This window comes from Drosophila sulfurigaster, chromosome X, assembly GCF_023558435.1.
Source record: "Drosophila sulfurigaster albostrigata strain 15112-1811.04 chromosome X, ASM2355843v2, whole genome shotgun sequence".
Classification (NCBI taxonomy): Eukaryota; Metazoa; Arthropoda; class Insecta; order Diptera; family Drosophilidae; genus Drosophila; species Drosophila sulfurigaster.
The window spans coordinates 3,480,527-3,499,156 of NC_084885.1; the positions used below are offsets into that span (position 1 = coordinate 3,480,527).

Genomic DNA, 18,630 nt, shown 5'->3' on the forward strand with positions numbered 1-18,630 from the left:
GTAGGTATGTATGCACGAATGTATGTATGTATATGATGTACGTATATGTGTGTAAAATATATATAGTATATAGGTATATAATATATATTATGTATGTATATGTAAATGTAAGCATGTCGTATCACCACACAACGATAAAAACATGTCGGTGTGTAAATGAATCGTTATGTGTTCCTGAAATCTCATTAACCTCAATTTCGCCAAACATTTTGCTCGCTGTTTTAGTTAATTAGTTACATACGAGTAGTAAGTATTCCAGCTTTTCCAGCCAGACAATATACAATTATTTTATATTTTTCATTTTTATATATACCATATACAGTATATAGTATATTAATCACTTTTGCGATTATTTTCCAACATTTAATTGTTAATATACTATTTTAAAAGTGTGGAGAAAAGTTTTGGTATTTGTTATGTTTTATTTTTTATATAGTATACTATAGTACAATATTTATGTAAGTAACTGCATTTTTTATTGTTTACTTGTTGTCAACAAAAATCGATAAAGAGCGATAAATAATACAATTTATATTTCGTTCATATACAATATAATTGTTTAATTCAAAATTTTGATTTCAGTACCTGATTGCAATGGTTATACTCTTGTTCTAAAAACAGACATTTCTCACTGTAGTTGTTGCTGTCTCATATTTAGTTTTTTTTTTTTTTTTTTTTTTTTTTGTGTTTTATAAGTATTTGGTATTTTTTGGGCCACTTGACAATACGAAAACGCTTTAAAAATGCTACAGACAAACGTAAGCAATTTGCCATGGTAGCGGTTGTAAACTTTAATATGTAAATACACACAATTCGCTACAGTTAGTGTTCTGGTTTTTTTGTTTGGTTGTTGTTGTTGTTGTTGTTATAGATCGCTACACTTAAAAACAATGAGCAAATAAACTAGGACATGTTGAATTTAGACGTTGCTAAACGCCAAGAATATACTTAATATCTTGCTTGTAAATATACTTGTATGCTTATGTGTGTATCTATATGTGGATAGGTGTGTGTGTGTGTGTGTGTATGGGTTGTTTAATCTTAAGTCATCTTGTATGTACCACATATATGTATGTATAAGTATGTAAGTGTCTATACGAAACATATCAATATAAAATATTGAAGGAGGGCACACGAATTGAGTACACATTTGTTTCATTATCATTATCATTATCATTTTCATTTTCGTCAATTTACCTTGATTAATATGTTAGAAATTTAATTGCTGTAACAAGTATCTTCTTCTTCTTCTTCTTCCTCTTCCTCTTTTCATTTTCTGCGAAAGTATTTTTTAGTCTTCGATTGGCCGAAGTAAGAACTTCGTTCGCCATCGTTTTCAATTGCGAAAACGATTTTTGGAACGGAAGTATTATTTTTGGGAGAATATGTTAAGTCAGTTAGATTTTTTTTTTTTTTCGTTTTTGTTTGGTCTGCTTTGGTTTGCTAAACGTAAGCGAAAATTCCTTACGAAACTCACAACCATTTAAAGAAGGGATCTGTAAAAAGCAGCGCCTAATTTCGCGAAGAACAAAAAAGAGATAACTCAAAGAGAGATTTAAGCAAAAAGTGTTTTACGAATTCAGTATGTATTAAGAACAGGCTCAGTACACAATCAATTGACTATTGTGAAACAAATTCAAGTAGTAGATGATGATAAGTTGGTATAATACTATTCATTAATAATCATATATATATATTAGTATATTGTATTTTATAACTTGTTCGCTGCACTGCTGTTAGTATTATTTATAATTCTCTGTATGTGTGTGTGAGTGTGCTTGGATGTATGTGTGTGTGTGTGTTTAAGGTTGGTTTTTTTGTTTCTTGTTTTGTTGTAAAGTAAAAGATAACTCAAGCTTTGTTCTCAAGGTTCAGGTAATCAATTTCTAGTCTTATCTGTTGCACTGAGTAGTCTGCTTTTAAAGATATACATATATACGTATATATAACTATAATTTTGTGTATTCGCCCTTCTGCATATGCTGCATATTTTGTTAATGTTTCATGTTTATGTTTAATGGTAATGTTTTTTCGTTTTCGTTTTACTTTTACTTTTCGTTTTCCATTATAGGTCATAAGTTTTGAATTACCTGCAAACTATAGTATAAATAGGTAAATTTGTGGCATTTGCTTTAATTGTTAATATTCGTTAATTATTGCTATTGAAACAGAATTTGAATTAGGAAATTTGTTCAAATTTGTCTGCGTGTGGTTTTATTGTTGTTGTTCTTGTTGTTGTTGTTGTTGTACGACTATTTCTAGAAAAAAAACGATTAGTTTGCTCAGATATAGTTACTATATAATACTCCAGCCTAGAAGGTTCAACTTGTAAAGTATGCTTAAGTACATTTCCATTTCGAACATTTCATATTTGGTCAGTTTTTGGGTGACAATAATTCGACTCTTTCAAATGTGTTTCAGTATTTTTCTTTTTTTGTTTGTTCTATTTTTATATATATAATGTATAATTATACATATATATATATATATATATATATATGTTTAATTGATTCAAAGGGAAGACATAACATTCTAGAAAAGGTTTTTACTGATTTGTGGTACAATATTTTGGTTTAATTATTTCTTTTTTTTCATAGTTTTTTTTTACATTTTTTTCTTCAAAGTGTATTTTATTAATCATAAATATATAATTGTATATTTGTTTTCGGTATATTTATGTATATATTTTCTGAATATATATATATATATGTATGTATATATATAGTTAAAGCAATGTTTTTTTTTTGGATTTTTGTTTTTTCTGTTTATTTCAATATAACTATTCATGACGTGTAAATATCATTATAATTTGTTCGTAACTGTTTCAACTACTACAATAAGGATTTTGGTGCCATTATATATACGTATATATAAATATTTGTTTATATTGTATATAAGTGTTTGATAGTGTGTGTATGTGTGTGTGTGGTGGTGTGAGTCTGTGCTAAGTAAAGAACTGATCCACTTCGCATAACACACTGGAGTGCAAAAGCACAAGACTGCTTTGTGTTTTCTTCTTGTTATTGTTATTGTTATTGTTGTTTCTTACTGTTGTTTTAGTTGTTGTTGTTTTTTTTGTAGGAATGACACTTTTAGTTAAGACAACATTCAAACACTTAAGATGCATTGCATTGCGCTATATTTTTATCTCAATTTATACGAATTAATAAATATGTTTTATATATATATTTATATATATATACTTCATGTATATATGTATGTATATTATTTGCTTTTGTTTATACTTATTATTATGTTGTTAATATAATGTTGTTCATCATTTAAAATATCAAAAGTGGATGGAATTATGTGATTCTAGTTATTACACGCACTGTCTATATATGTATATATATATATATGTATATATCTTTTTTTCATCATATTATAATTTTTTTATGTATATAAATTATTTAATATATTTAAATGTTACTTCATTTTCGCAGCTGAAAATTCGGACAAATTGAATTTTGTTATTTTATGTTATGTTAATTTTTTTTTTTTTTTTGTATCGATTTCTCAGCGAAATTGCTTTTAAAAATATCTATAGAGATGGTTTTGCTGTGTAAAATGGTGTAGATACATAAAAATGAAACCATTTTCGAAAAATGTTTCTAGTTGAGAATAATTATAGTAAAGATATTAACTGATAGCGGGGAACGCGAGGATAGGACGAGAACTTCAAGGTCATAATATATATAGAGAGAGGAATTCGATTTGATTTGATTTATTGCTTAATAATTTCCAATTAACTGATTATTATTATTAATATTATTATGTTTCTTTATAATTCTCTGGCTATCTGCACAATATTCAATAAAATATTGTTCTCGTGTTTTCGTCTGAACTCAAGAAAATCAAAATGTCATATTATTTAGGCAAAATTGTTGTTGTTGTGGTTGTTATTTTTCTTTGTAAAGGTACTTTTACCATTTAGAATGCTTTGTTGTTGTTGTTGTTCACTTGTTTTTTATTGTTGTATACATAATTGGTTCAAAGTTTTATTTGGTGTTCATTTTTTACAGTAATGTGTGTGCGAAAGATGAAAAAATAAAAAAATAAAAGCGAAAATATCAAATTATAAATATTTCGGTGCACGTTTCCTTAACATTCTCCTGAGCAAAAGATATATCGATTGCTAACCCAAGAAAACTCTCTGCTTAAGACTACATTCTAAATCTTAAGAATTGACCAAATTTGAGATTTGAGATTGGAATCGTGCGAAACTTTCAAAACGTTGCCTTTAATATTGATGTTCGAGGCCAGGATATGTTGTTAGAAGATTTGTTAAGTTTTCTTTTTTTTTTTTGGTTTTTGGTTTTTTTCACAAATCAATATTGTCATATTGTTAAGATATATTTTACTCTTTGCTTTAAAGGGGAAAATTTGAATGTAAATGATTTGCAATATTTGAATAATTCCTAAATACAATTTCATAAACCAAAATGGATTTTTTTTTCTTAAATACACACACACTAAAAGAAAAAACTGTTTAGTATGATCATGTTGAAACATGTTCTGTGTGCTTTTGCTTTGGTTTCGTCACATTTTGTTGTCATTTCGTTTTTGTCGATTTCTTAATATTTGATTTGTATTTTGTTATAAGTATTTTCGATTTTTCTTTTGTTTGTTTGTATAAATCAATTACCTAAATAATTTTTCCAAAAGAAAAACATGACTCTAAAAACGCTGGAAAAAAATTTTCATAAGAGTGCCGAAGCACTTGACCGTTTTTTTTTTTTTTTTTTTTTTTTTTTGGTTTTTCATATAATATTTTAACACTATCACAGGCGGGGGGATTTAAATAATATCATCTAAGTAAGTATATATGTATATGTAATGTATGTAGGGTGTTTATCGAATCGGTAGAGAAACAAATGCTTTTGAAATTTATCTGAGTGAATGCGAAACTCAGAGGCTGAGCCAACTGAGAGTATTCTTAGAGAGACAGAGATGCAGCATACGATATATGTATGTATGTATGTGTGTATGTGTGTACGTACACATCTGTCCTGCTCCGTTCATAGCAGAATGGGAGAACGAAAAAGAGCGAAATAAAGTATGAAGAACAATAGCACAAAAGGGCAATGCACAAAATGTGATATTTTTGACTCTGTTTGCATCTCCCGTTTTAGAGTAACGGTAAAAACGCACACACGCTTTAATTTTAGCTAGGCTGCATTTCGGGCAGGAGAGAGAGTATGATAAATAAGTATGTATATAGGATGACCGATAGCCCGTATTGATTTGCAGTTTAGTAATTTGCATTAAAATACATGGTTGTCTACGCACTTAAATCATTCAGTGTGCAAGCATGTACATTTATTATGTAGATTGATTTTCATTGTTTTCATTTCTTTTTTTTTTTAGTTTTTTCATTATTAAATCTTAAATTTCGCATGCAAAATTCAAGTAGATTCTTGGCATGGCGTATAAATGGTAAAAGGTGTAAAAAGCCTAAGGAGTACAGTCAGCAAAAATGGTATAAGTTGTTGTTGATTTTGTTGTGGTTGTTGTTCTTGTTGTTATTATTGTGTAAATAGTTGAATGCATGTGATTCATACTCGTAATACTCGCGACGTAAATAATAAATCGAATATCGAATATCAATGCGATTAGTTTCTAAGCAAGTGTGTGTGGAACGTTCGTATTCAGTTGGCATTTGCATGCACAAGGGTTAAACAACTAGAGCGCTGCATATGTGAGTTTGTGTGTGTGTGTGTGTGTATGTGAGGAACATGACTATGCCTTAACCCTTGTGCAACATTTCTAAATGCTGCCCAAACAGTGAAAAATACATAATAAGTACAACTCAAAAACAGCATTACATCATCAATTTGCTTCTTTCGTTCTTTTCTTTGTTTTGTTTTGTTTTTTTTTTTTGTTTGTTTGTTTGTTATAATTATTCACTAATTTAATGCATTATTTTGTTTGGTGTTTTTTCTCAGTAAAATTCATTTATGATTTCATTTCATTAGATTTTTTTTTGCTTTGTCGTTTTAAGATTAATTCAGTTTGTTTTTGTAAGTTCACTTTAGTTTTTTTTTTTGTTTTTGTTTTGTTTTATGAGTCGCCAAGTAGCTAGTAAGAATGCCCTTGTTAAGAATATATATATACTATATATTTGTATATATATCTATAGATATAGTATATATATGTAGTTTTGTATAAGACATACACATATACAATATTGTTGAAATTATTATTAAATTATACATTTTTGAGGCAGCTTCTTGAGTTCTAAACGTTTTTAGTTAGGCTTCCGCATTTCATTTCATTTCATTCCCTTCTCTTCTCATACTAAAAATGAATAAAGAAAACCAGATCTAGGAATGCATATTCGCTACATATGTATGTACGAGATATATAGTATAGTGATATACGGCATTTATACTATATGTAGTATATAGTATAATAATTATACTTTTTATGATTTCTGTGACATTTCTTCTGTTTTTTGGTTTTCGTTTTGTTATTGTAATGCACATAATTTTCTTTCATTATTCATGTGTCCAACAATTCGTAGTTTGTTCGGTTCTGTTACGTTCCCATTTTATCTCAAGCTCCACACAAATGAGCTATAGCATACCTTTTGGCACAGTTTTTAGAGGGTACTTAAAACGGGTTCGCTTAATTTAATGTTGAAATGCGTCCCAAAAAAGTATGCTATGCAAATTTTGCGCGGAATGCGAGCGATTCAGAAACTTGGAACTAACCTTGGTAAGTGTATTCGTATTAACTGGTATTTTCTCTTATATTTTCTTTTGGTTTTTACCTTTTTGCTTTAACTATACAACATCATGAATAACTCACATAAAATTGATCAACATCTTATTTGTTTAGTTGCTATACAATTATGTATGTATGTATATATAGTTTACGCTAAGTACATATATCAATTATGTATGTATGTATGTATATAAGGTGTATATAATTCATAAAACATTCTAATTATAATATGTTTTCTTATTCGCCTCCAGACAACTCGATTCTCATTCTCGATAATGTTAAAAACCTTTCTTCGAGTTTTTCATTCACTCGCAAAATCCGCTTTAGACATCAAATATGTGAGTTTTTTTTTTTTAAGATTGTTATACATATTTTAATATATTTTAGGCGTATTCTTGCATTCCATTCATATTCATTTTGTTACATTTTCTTTTATTTTTCGATTAAGCACATACATAAAATTCGCCTTGATTTCGCTTGTCCCTTAAAAGTAAATAGTTGAAGTATCTATGTATAAGTATGTATGTATATAATGCAATACAATTACAATACTATATATACACACACACAAATATGTATATATGTATATGTATATATATTTGGTGCCCAAAAATATTGTTGCTGTCTGTTTTTGTTTCCGGCGGCGTCGACCTCAAAAGTGTGTCTAAAATGTGAGGCACGCTTAGAAATATCTATGTCACTTGTATTAAGCAAAAAAATGTAAAAAATAAAAAAAAACACACATTTTGCTAATTTACAAATTTGTTTTTTTAATCTTTTTTTTTTTTTGTTAAAGCCTTTGACAACACAGGGAATTGTTTTCCAAAAAAAAACTTATTGGTATTTTTCTTTGCGATCTTTGATTTCGATTTTTCAATTTCCGATTTCCGATTCCCGATCATCGCGCACTGTACGTTCATTTATCGTTATCGTTGTTTGACAATGTAAAGTGTAGCTTCAATTCTTGGTTTTCATTTTGTTTGTTTTCTTTTACTACACTTGATATTATTATTATAATGTCTAATACAAAAAATTGATGGCCAATATGGTGTTTCCTTTTCTTTTTTCTTTCCTTTTTGTTATCATTTCCGTTTTTTTACTTTTTATTGTTGTGGAAGTGTAAAATACATATTTGCTAAACTTGTCTACTTGGAGCTTCCGATTTTTTTCCACAATTAAATACATTTTCTTCTGTATTTGCTACAATTTGTTTTGTTTTTTTTTTGTTAAGAATTCGCATTGCAAGGCGCGCTAAGTATTATTATTTATCATTTGGTTTGGTCAAATCTTAAATATTACTTTGGTATTTCTGTTTGTGTGAATGTGTGTCTGTGTGTTCAATTATTATCGAGTGTAGCATTGTTGTATACGTATTGTTATAAGTGTTGTGTGTGTTTGTTTTAAGGTGTGTAGATAATTTTTTTTTTTTAGTCATGTAGTATGTAGATTTTATAATAATATTCTCTATTTGCTTTTCCATACACGTAAAAATTGTTTTTCTAATTTGGTATTTTTTTTCTTGTTTCGTTTTGTTTTGTTTTTTTTTTGTTATTTTGAACAACCCAGAGACATTTAAATTGCATGCTGCGATTTTGCACAAGTTTTTTCTTTCCTTTTCTTTTCTTTGTTTAATTTTTATAAATCGAGAATTAATCGACATACATATATGTAGACATATATGTATGTACATATGTATATATGTATGCACTATATATGTATGTATGTAGATTTTGTTTCGTCTACTAGTTGATACATATGGTATATATGTATGTATATATATAAATACTATATTATAATAAGTATATATGTATATGTATATATGCATGTAGATTTTGTGTAATACACTGAGAGAAATTAGGAAGTTTTTAGTTATTAGTTATTTTGTTTTATCATTGTTCTTCATCTTCTTGTTCTCGTTCTCGTTCTCGTTCTTTTTGCTGTTGTTCTTGTTCTTGTTCTTGTTGTTCCTCATTCTGTTAAAATTCTAGAAAAATAAAAGCTTTCTAATTGCTTCGGTTGTCATATGTTTTTGGTAGTTTTTTTTGTGTTTTGTTTTTTTTTTACATTTGCGGGGTACTTTTGTAATTTCAAACATTGGAGCCGTCTAATTTCTAAAGCCAGAAAAAACATTGTATTCATTGTATATTTAATTGTATCGCATCGGGTTTCAACTACATATTCAACTTGAGTATAAAAGTGTTTTAGCAAAAAAGAAAAACATGAAAGCATTATAAAAATAAAAAAAGAGAATAGGAAAAACTATAAAATTAGAGAACTTTAATAAACAATTGGAATTTGTTTACCGTTCATGGCACTAGGTGTTAGCAAGTGATTAATGATTAATTATCTGCATAGGTATATTTAAGAAACAATGCAGAGACAAAGAGAGAGAAAGAGAGCGATATAGATAGATTCGCACACACACAAACACACGCACGCACAGACAAACAGACACTCACATCAGCAGCAAAATGTGTTGTTGATCCACACAATTAATCAATCAATCAATCAATCTATCCATCAATCGCTTCAAAAGTGAAATCGTTTTTTTGGGCATCTCTTCCTATAAACGCATTTTAGCATCATAAACATTATGCTAAATATGTTTAGCGTAGTGTAAATAATTCTCACTGATATGTACGCAAATTTAACACAACAACTCGCAGAGTTTTTCAATACGAGTATTATTCAATTACAATTAATTCCATTTATTGGCTAAGATTCTTCTCATATCTTTCATTCATTTTTCATCTTTTGTTTTTCGATCGTATATCTTGGACGAGGCTCAAAGCGAAATAAACCAAAAATGTCAAAACACAAGTTCAAATTCTTCTTGAAAACAATCTGTCTCTCAGGAGCAGAACACGCATAAACATTGGCACAATTGAAGATCAATTAAAGCATATGGCACATACCAAAATCTATAGCATACTTTTCAGTTTCAAGTCAAAAATAATGAGAGGCCCGAAAGACCGCAGACCGAAAAATACAAATCAAAACAATCGAAACTCAAATAAATTAAAATAATAAATATGCATATATTTTTGTTTATTTGTTAATTTCATTTCTATTTGTTTGTTATTTATTTTTTTGTATTTTTTTTTTTCATTTTGTTCTTTTTTGTCTATAAGCTGAACACAACTCAAGTTTATCAACATTGTTTTTGTTTTATTTTGGTTTTGTGTGTATGAGTGTGTGTGTGTGTGTATGTATGTGTATAATATTTGCTATAGTTTTGTATATAGTGTTGTGAATAAAATCAAGAAGAAATATCTAAATTAAGATTAAAAATAAATTCATAATTAATCATCATCATTTGTTGTTGTCTTTGAAATCAAATTGTAAAACACATAAACGCTTTCAAATTGTAAATCTACTATGTTTTGTATATATGTATATGTATATGTATATGTATATATACAAAAAGAACATCATAAATGTAAAGTATATAATATTCGTTTGTAAAAATTGTAAAATTAAATAAACATAATAATAATGACAATCATAACAATAATTGATATTGACACGAGGAACTTTTACGGCCAGAGGCTAAGCATGCTGAATCTTTAAGTTCTTTTAGTTGTTCTTGTTCTTGTTCTTGTTATTGTAATTGGTGATTTCTTTGCTATATATGGATGTATATATCTTAAGTAATCCAATTCTGTCAACTGCCCATTTCGGCCACAATTTCACAATGCGGAAGAATATTCAATTTGTGTGTCAATTTACACTCTCAAATAATTTCGATGACTTTGCGAAATTGACGCGAAATTGGCAATCGGAACGGACTTTTCTATATACATATAGTAGTAAACTGCAGGGATCGGGGAGGAGGCAAACAAGTTCATATTAATCTGTCACTTTTTGTTTCTGCTTAGGCATTGAATTCCCTCATTACTCAACTGTTAATTTATGCTTAATTTTACTTTTTGTCAATGGCAAATTGTTGTTAATTCTTGTTTTGTTTTGTTTTGCTTTGTTTTGTTTAATTGATTCGCTTGCTTTCCGTGCGATTATTTTACTTATTTATGTCATTTGTTCTCTGGTGTTGTAAACATCATTTTGATTACACAATTTGTTAATATAATTTCTTAAATGTTTGGTTCATAGATTTTGTTTTTGTTGTTGTTGGTATTCTTGCCGCTGCTTTTGTTGTTGTTGCTGTTGTATAGGATTTGTGTTATTTAATTGATTGCTTCTCGGTATATTTTGAGTTGCGTCTCTGCTTCGATTTCGATCTCGATTTCATTTTGTTTTTTGTTTTTGTTTTTTTAATAACCATAATTTTATCATTATATTTAGTTTTGGGTTTTTGTTGTCTATAATAAGGCGAAAAATATCATCAAAAAATTGACGTACACTAGATTGTTTATCTTTTGCTCATTATTGTTATTACATCTATGTATGTATACTCTTCTTTTTTGTTAATGTATATGTATGTATATAGATGTATGTATGTATATAGATCATGTGTATATGTATAATCATTTGTTATCATCGTTACAGCGCTCCTCAAGAACGCATTTAATTCAGCCATTGGGCATGCCAAATCTCTATTCATCAATCTCATCATCATCATCATCATCATCTATCGACTTGATGTCTTCATATACTGTGTGTGTATTTGTCGTCTGCTGTGTGTTGTCTTCATCATTTTATCATCCTCTATTATTAATCATTTTTTTGTTTTTGTATTTATTCATTAAGAGTAGAACTTCAACTTTCCATTTCATATTTCTTTTTTGTTTTTGTTTTGCTTTTTTTTTTTGCTAATACATTTAAAAATTTCAAATAAAATACATAATATTTTGTATATGTTGTATATGTATATATAGATATATGTTTTGTTTTGTTTTTTGTTTTCGATTTGGTTTTTTATCAATATTTTTTTAATATATATATTTATATTAAAATAATTTGATGTATAAAGCGTTTGGTTTTGTTTTTTTTTTTTTTTTTTTGTTTTACATCATTTTGTTTGACATTTTGTTTTTAGTCGATAAATAAATTTAACTAAATGCACAATATGATACAAGAATCTACAAAAATGAAACACGCAACTAGGCAAAGTTTGTTGGTATTTTTTGTTTTGTTTTTGTTGTTTTTTTTTTTTGGGCTTTTGGGGGTGGGTGTTTTGGTATAATCCAGTGTTGTAAATGGAGAGAATATTCAAAAATGTTAATTACTGTGGCTACACAGGCATTTGATGGTGTGTGTGTGTGTGGGTGTGTGTGTGAATGTGTTTAGGTGTGAGAGTTGTTGTTAGTTAACTTAACTAAACCACGCAATGTCGCGTAGTCAAACCTGACTGATTGCTTGACCGATCTTGCCATACTTAATAGTTATATGTATACATATATAATGTTAATGTATGTATACGTCATGTATATGTATATGTGTGTATATATATATGTATATGTATGTATGTATGTGTATGTATATATACTATACTTCTGGTTCAATATGTATATCGTATATGTATAGTGTTTATATGCTCTTTTATTTTTTGTTTTCTTCTCAGTTTTGTTTTTTTTTCTCTTTGTTTTCCACTTTTACTAACTCAACGATTTACGTTTTAGGCCTTTCAACAATTACTGCAATTACTTTGTGTTTTTGCTTCTTTTGCTTCTTTTGTTTTTTTCTTCTTTCTTTTTGTGTGTTCTTTAGTTGTTTTTCGTTCGTAAGCGTCGCATCGAGGAACAAATTGGTTTTGTTTTTTTTTTTGTGTTTTATTTTGTTTTGTTGCTGTTTGTCGCTTAACGTTTATCAATTGAAATCGTTATTAGTGTGATTACTTTTAGATAGCTAGTTTAGTTTAGTTAGTTTGTTTGGTTTTAGTTTAGTTTTAGTTAGTTATGTGTGTATGTATGTAGGTGTACGTAAATAGTCGCTGCTATCAATTGTTATTTTGCATACTGAGCAAATTGTTCGTCGTTTCTCACAAATTCTTCATTTCAATTCAATTTATGATTAATGTGTTGTTTACTTTCTTTCTTTTATTATTACAAATTACAAGTATTATTATGTATTATAATAAACAAAAATTAATACGCTTCATGATCATCGTCATCGTACAATAATAAATTTTTTTTGTTTTCTTTTGTTTCGTTTTGTTTTCTCTAGTTATTTTAGTTATATACCATAGTAATTGTTGTTGCTTTCATTTAATTATTTTCCATTTTTTGTTTGTATATATAAAAAAATCTTTGGCAGCATCATCAAATTTTTCATTTCTTTACAATTATGTGATTTTCGTTCGTTTTTTCTTTTGCAGTATTTTTCTCAATTTGCACATTACACTTAATTTTTGGTGTTTTTGGTAGATTCCAATTCAAAATGTTATACAAAGTAATTACAAATAAGATGACTGAGAGACTTGAGAGTGTATATAAATATACACATATTATAATGCACATATAATGTATGGTTGTATGTATGTATATATATATATATATATATTTGTATGTATGTATAAAGTTAGTAAGATTGGTTTTCGTTTTCTTGAGTGGTAAAAAATTAACACAAAATGTATAAAGTATAAATAAAGTACAAGAATAATTAACCAAAATAGGTGGAAAGCGTTCACTTTGTCACATTACACACAATAGAGCAAATGGTTTTTCTTATATTTTTGTATTTTGTTTTTTGCTTGATAGTTTTATTATGTTACAAATAATATAATAATAATAATCATAATAATAATAATAATAATATGCCTTTTTTCATTCACGTTTTTTATTTTTGTTTTTGTTTTTTTTTTATATTTTTTGTTTTTGAATTGCTTCTTTGCAGCTTAGCCACAAAATGACGGCCTCAAAAAAATGGTAATTATTGGCACGAGTTGGCTGAGTTGGCTATGATTGGAACGTGACGTGACGTTACAGTTAAAGTGTTATGAGTTACGTTTGCAATGCGTTCTGCTACGTCAAAGTGATGTATTGTGTTACGTTACGTAACGTCGCATCAGCCTGTTATATATGTGATGTTGCACATTTAACGTCACGTCTCCTCCACACGCGTGTCGTAAGCGCTGCTGACTAGTTGCTCTGGCCCTAAGTATATGTTTCCGAGAATGTGTGTGTATTTGTTGTGTGCTTGTTTTTCTCATTTCTCATTTCTCTTTTGTTTTTTCGTTTTTGTTTTTGCTTCTGCTTTAAATATTAAGTCCAGTGTCAAGTGTCACGTCCAATGTCTGACCACTTCCCTGCCTCCTTTGCCATTGGCTAAACTTACATATGTATATTTTAGCTAAACGTCATACATATACATATACAAGTATATATGTATGTTTTTAGTTTTGTTTTGTGTAAAAAGTTGTTTAGTTCATAATCTCAACTAAATTGTAAATTTGATTTAAACTTAAGCACATTTTTTCATAAATTTGTATGCAATATAGGAAATCATTTTTGTTGTTTTTGATTTTTTTTTTGTTTTCTTTTTGTGTTTTTTCTTGTTTTAGTTTAGTTTTGTTGTTAGGCATTTTTCTATCGTTTTGTTCTTGGAAAAGTTTTTAAACGCGTTGCATAAAAATCATTATTTCGTTTTACTTAATATCATTTGTTTGCTATTTTTTTCTTTTGTTTTCATTTGTTTTTGAAACTAACCTAAAATAAATTTGATTTTGTTTTAAACAATTATGAATTCTTTTGTCGTTTGCTGGTTTTAGTTGCGTCTACAACAAACTGAAAAGAATCAAATTAATTATGTAAATGTTATAAATAAAAGCGCGTGGAATTACAATTTCATTTTTCATTTTCTTTGTGGTTTTTGTTTTCTTTTGAAGGCTTTCGCAATAACTAGAACAAAGTGTAAAAAGTAGTATATTTTTTTAACATGATGTGATTTAATGCATGATTTGTTTTTTTTTTTTATTGCATTGTTAAAAAGCAAATATAACAGTATTAAAAGAGTTGATTTTTGTTTGTTTTCACAAAATAAGGAGAAGGATAATAATAACAATGTTTGGCATATTTCGCATTTGTTTTGTATGTGTGTGTGTGTGTATTTCACTTTTGTTGATGTTATTTTTGTTTTTGTAGTGTTTTCTTAATACTTTCTTTTCTCTCTTTCGCGATATTAGTTATCATTGATATATCATTATTATTATTATCGTTTGTAGTAATGCAGCGGCAAAGACAACAAACAAGAAAAACAACTTTTGAACATAAGAAATCTAAGTAAATTCATTCTAAGTATTTGTTTTGCATTGGGTGGGGGGTCGGATGGGGGTGTAGAAGGGGAGATACCATAGGAAATAGTCCTAAATATTATTGTACACGATATAACATGATGTGTTTTTTGCTTAATTAATCATTTCCACAAAAAAATGATTCACATTTAACGAAGTTTATGCATAAGAATTAAAATTATATTTCAACAGCCAAATTGTTCAAAAAAAATTGCATTTTCTTTCTCGTTCTTGTTTTCGTTCACTATCTCTTTCTTCGACAACAACTTTGGGAGGAGGTTTTCTTCTAGCTATTTCTCATTTCTCTTAAGTGAATAAAAAAAAAATAAAAAATTGGAAAATACAAAAGTAAAATAATATAATAAAGACATTAAGACAATTAAAAGCGTTTTCAAAACTTAGACTATAGTTGCTTGATTTTCTTTTTTCTTTTATAGTTTTTTTGTTTGTCGTTATTAATAAAAAACGTAGCCTCACACGTTGTATCAACAAAATAAACACAAAAATAAGGTCAACATTAAAGTTATTGTTCTGATTGTTGCTGTTGTTTGTTGTTGCTTTTCGCACTACAGCTAAAAAATACAATTAAAAATAGTTTCATTTGTTGCCGCACAAATTGCATTTCTTGGGCTTAAATTTGTTTAGAACTTTTTCGTTAATTGTTTTTGTCAGGATAATGCAGCGAATGTATGCAACATAAAAAGTAGTATACATATATCGTACATAAATATTACATAATGCTTACAATACCAAAACTAGATTAAAATTTACAAAAAAAAAAATGACAAGATTAAACATTTGAATTTTTCTTCATTAAACGACGATAAACGAATCACACTCAACAAAAAGCTTCTTTTGTTACACAAAACAAATAAAAAATTATTTCTAAAAACTAATAAAAATAATATATATAGTCAACATGATTTTGCTTGATAATTGTTTACACAAATATAAAATGTAGTGTTTGTGTATGTATGTATGCGTGTGGGTGTGGTGTATATAATAAAATGTGTTGACAGCCTATTAAAAAATAAGTTGCTTTGCTCTTATACATTAATTTATCAAATAATTGGTATTTTGTTTTTTGGCTTAGAACATAGTCAAAAAATAAATTGCAATTTATACATGATAAAAAATTCACAAAAATTATAATGAATATAAAGAGAACAACATAATAAACGTTTAATATAATAATAGTAGTACATAATAATATATAGCCATATGTATGCGTATGTATATACACATACATATGTATTGTATGTATGTTATTTAAAAAATAATAATGTCTTGGGAGTAAACCAGCCTTATATATTGTATTACAACGGGAAAGAAATGGCACATGCCCCAAAATATGTGCTATATTTGCTCTATATACATATATATATATATATATAGATATTGATATATATATATATGCATGTAGTATATATAGATATATGTATATAGTGTATGTTTTTTGTTTTGTATGTATGCGGGCATATGCACATGTATGTATATGTTGTTGTTTGTTTTTCGTAATTGTTTTTGTATGTATATAAGCAAAAGGAATATCGATTTAACATTGTAAATATATATATAGAACTTAACAATAGTTATTTGTTTGGTTTCTTGATTCTCTCGCATCTCATCGCGCATTTGCAGTATTGTTTTATTTAGTATTGTTTTTTGTTTTGTTTTTATTTTTTAGTTGGTTGTTGGCCTAATGCAAATCTGCATTTGTTATTTGTTTTGGTTGTTAGCTTAAACTTAGTTTGTATGTAGACTTTTTGTTGTTTGTTTATACTTTCAAATTACCAACACGCGCACAACGCGACAATATATATATATATATATATAGCACTGGCAGGCACGCGCGCACACACACACTCACACAAAAACACACACACACACATACACATATTCATCAATTACTCGACATCATATACATATACATATACATAGATTCATACACGTTTGTTTTTGTGTTTTTAGTTTGCATATGTTTTTTTGTTTTGTTTTTGCTTTCGTTTGAATATACATATATACATATATGTATATATATATATATGGCAAAGTCATATAGTCATAGGATTTCACATATATGTATGTTTAAGATATTATTTTTAAATATAGAGAGAGATATCACTTTATATAAGCCGCGGTAAGGAAAAACCTAAACATTTCTTTTGTCGTGTATATATAAATACGTGTGTTTTACTTTCTGTTTAAAATCGAACAAAAATACATGACAGTTTCATATATATCTTATTGCAGTTGTTGTTGTTGTTGCCTTTGCGACTGGTTTCGTTCTTGCCTCTTCTACTCTTCTACTGCGGAAAATGCGCCCAAAAGGTGCACATTTCCCACACATACCCACGTGTATACACATATACATATATACAGCAATACATATAGTCATATACACATTCGAGTATGCACAATAATATATATATATATATATGCGTGTTTCGTTTTTATGTTTTTGTTTTTGTTTTTTTTTTGTTGTTTCATTTCTTGATTTTGTATCGAAAAAGATTCTGGAAGGGTATGCACAAAAAAGCTAATCGGTCGATATAACAATATATATGTCTATACGTAGATAATAAGTAACATGTAGAAGTGTGTGTGTGTGTGTGTGATGTGTCTTGGTGTATTGTATATATGTGTGTGGTGTGGTGATTGTTTTGTGTGTGTGTGTGTGTGTTTTGTGTGTTAAGGTCAAGGGCAATTTTTAACAAGAACATAAGTTTAAAAATAAACAGAATAAAAATTAGAGAATTTTCCTTGTTCAAAACGTTATGAAAATATTACCGAAGTTATTAGTTTCCTTTCATATTTTCATCATTTCGATTTTCATTCAATGTTTTCTTTGCTTTTACACTAAGTAGTCAAGTATTGCCTCTTCTTTTCGTTTTTCATAGATTTGTTTTGTTTTTGTGTTGTTTTTTTTTTTTGTATTTTTCAGTAGCGCTAATCGATTTTTGTTTTTGTTTTGCGTTTAAATTAGAGATCAAAAATAGTATTGTTGCATTTTCTTGTTGCTTATTTGTTTTGTTTGTTTGTTGTTCTTTCTTGTACGGGGGCACAACATTTTGCTTAAAGGATATTCACATCATTTCATTGAACTTTTTTCATATATACTACTAGTGTGTGTGTGTGTTCGAGATTTGATTCGCTCTTTGCCATCATCATCATGTCGTGATCTAATTTCTTTTGTTGATGTTTGTTTTTGTTTATTTCTTGTGTTATTTTCTGTTTTGTATTATTGTTGATTTAACTTTGCTTTTCGATGCGAGACGGCGGCTAAGCTCCAATTTTATTGTTGCTTAAGCTGCTGCTCCATTTTGTTGCTTATGTGACTGTTGCTGCTGTTGCTGTTGTTGTTGTTGATGCTGCTCCTGGTGCTTTTGTTGTTGCTGCTGTTGCTGCTGAGGTTGCTGCTGTGGTTGCTGCTGCTGTTGCCTGCGACATCCGTAAATCTTGCCCGAAGAGTATTTATAGTTGTATTTGTTCATATCGACAGCTGGACGATTGTTGCGCGCTTTGATTTGCAATCAGTGAACATAGAGGGTGTTCAAAACGAGCACATGATGATTGTTCTTGGCCAACGTGACCACATAGCCCTCGGAGGTGATTTTTAGGCCGCAACAACGTGAAACCTGCACACGAGGGGAATACAATAATTTCAATACAATTCATCCACATTACACCGCCGAAAAAGCACACAAAGTGCTGCT

The 18,630-nt window shown here is 28.3% G+C and overlaps 1 protein-coding gene across 2 annotated transcripts in view; it reads right to left on the bottom strand.

The window, feature by feature from the left end:
* Positions 1 to 653: 653 nt before the first annotated feature.
* Positions 654 to 18,630, bottom strand: part of LOC133847530 (B-box type zinc finger protein ncl-1) — a 28,388-nt gene continuing 10,411 nt past the window's right edge. For both annotated transcript variants that reach the window (XM_062282650.1, XM_062282649.1), the window contains exon 7: positions 654 to 18,552. In XM_062282650.1, coding sequence (XP_062138634.1) covers positions 18,448 to 18,552 — 105 coding nt within the window. In that variant the 3' untranslated portion in view covers positions 654 to 18,447. The remainder of the gene's footprint in view (positions 18,553 to 18,630) is intronic.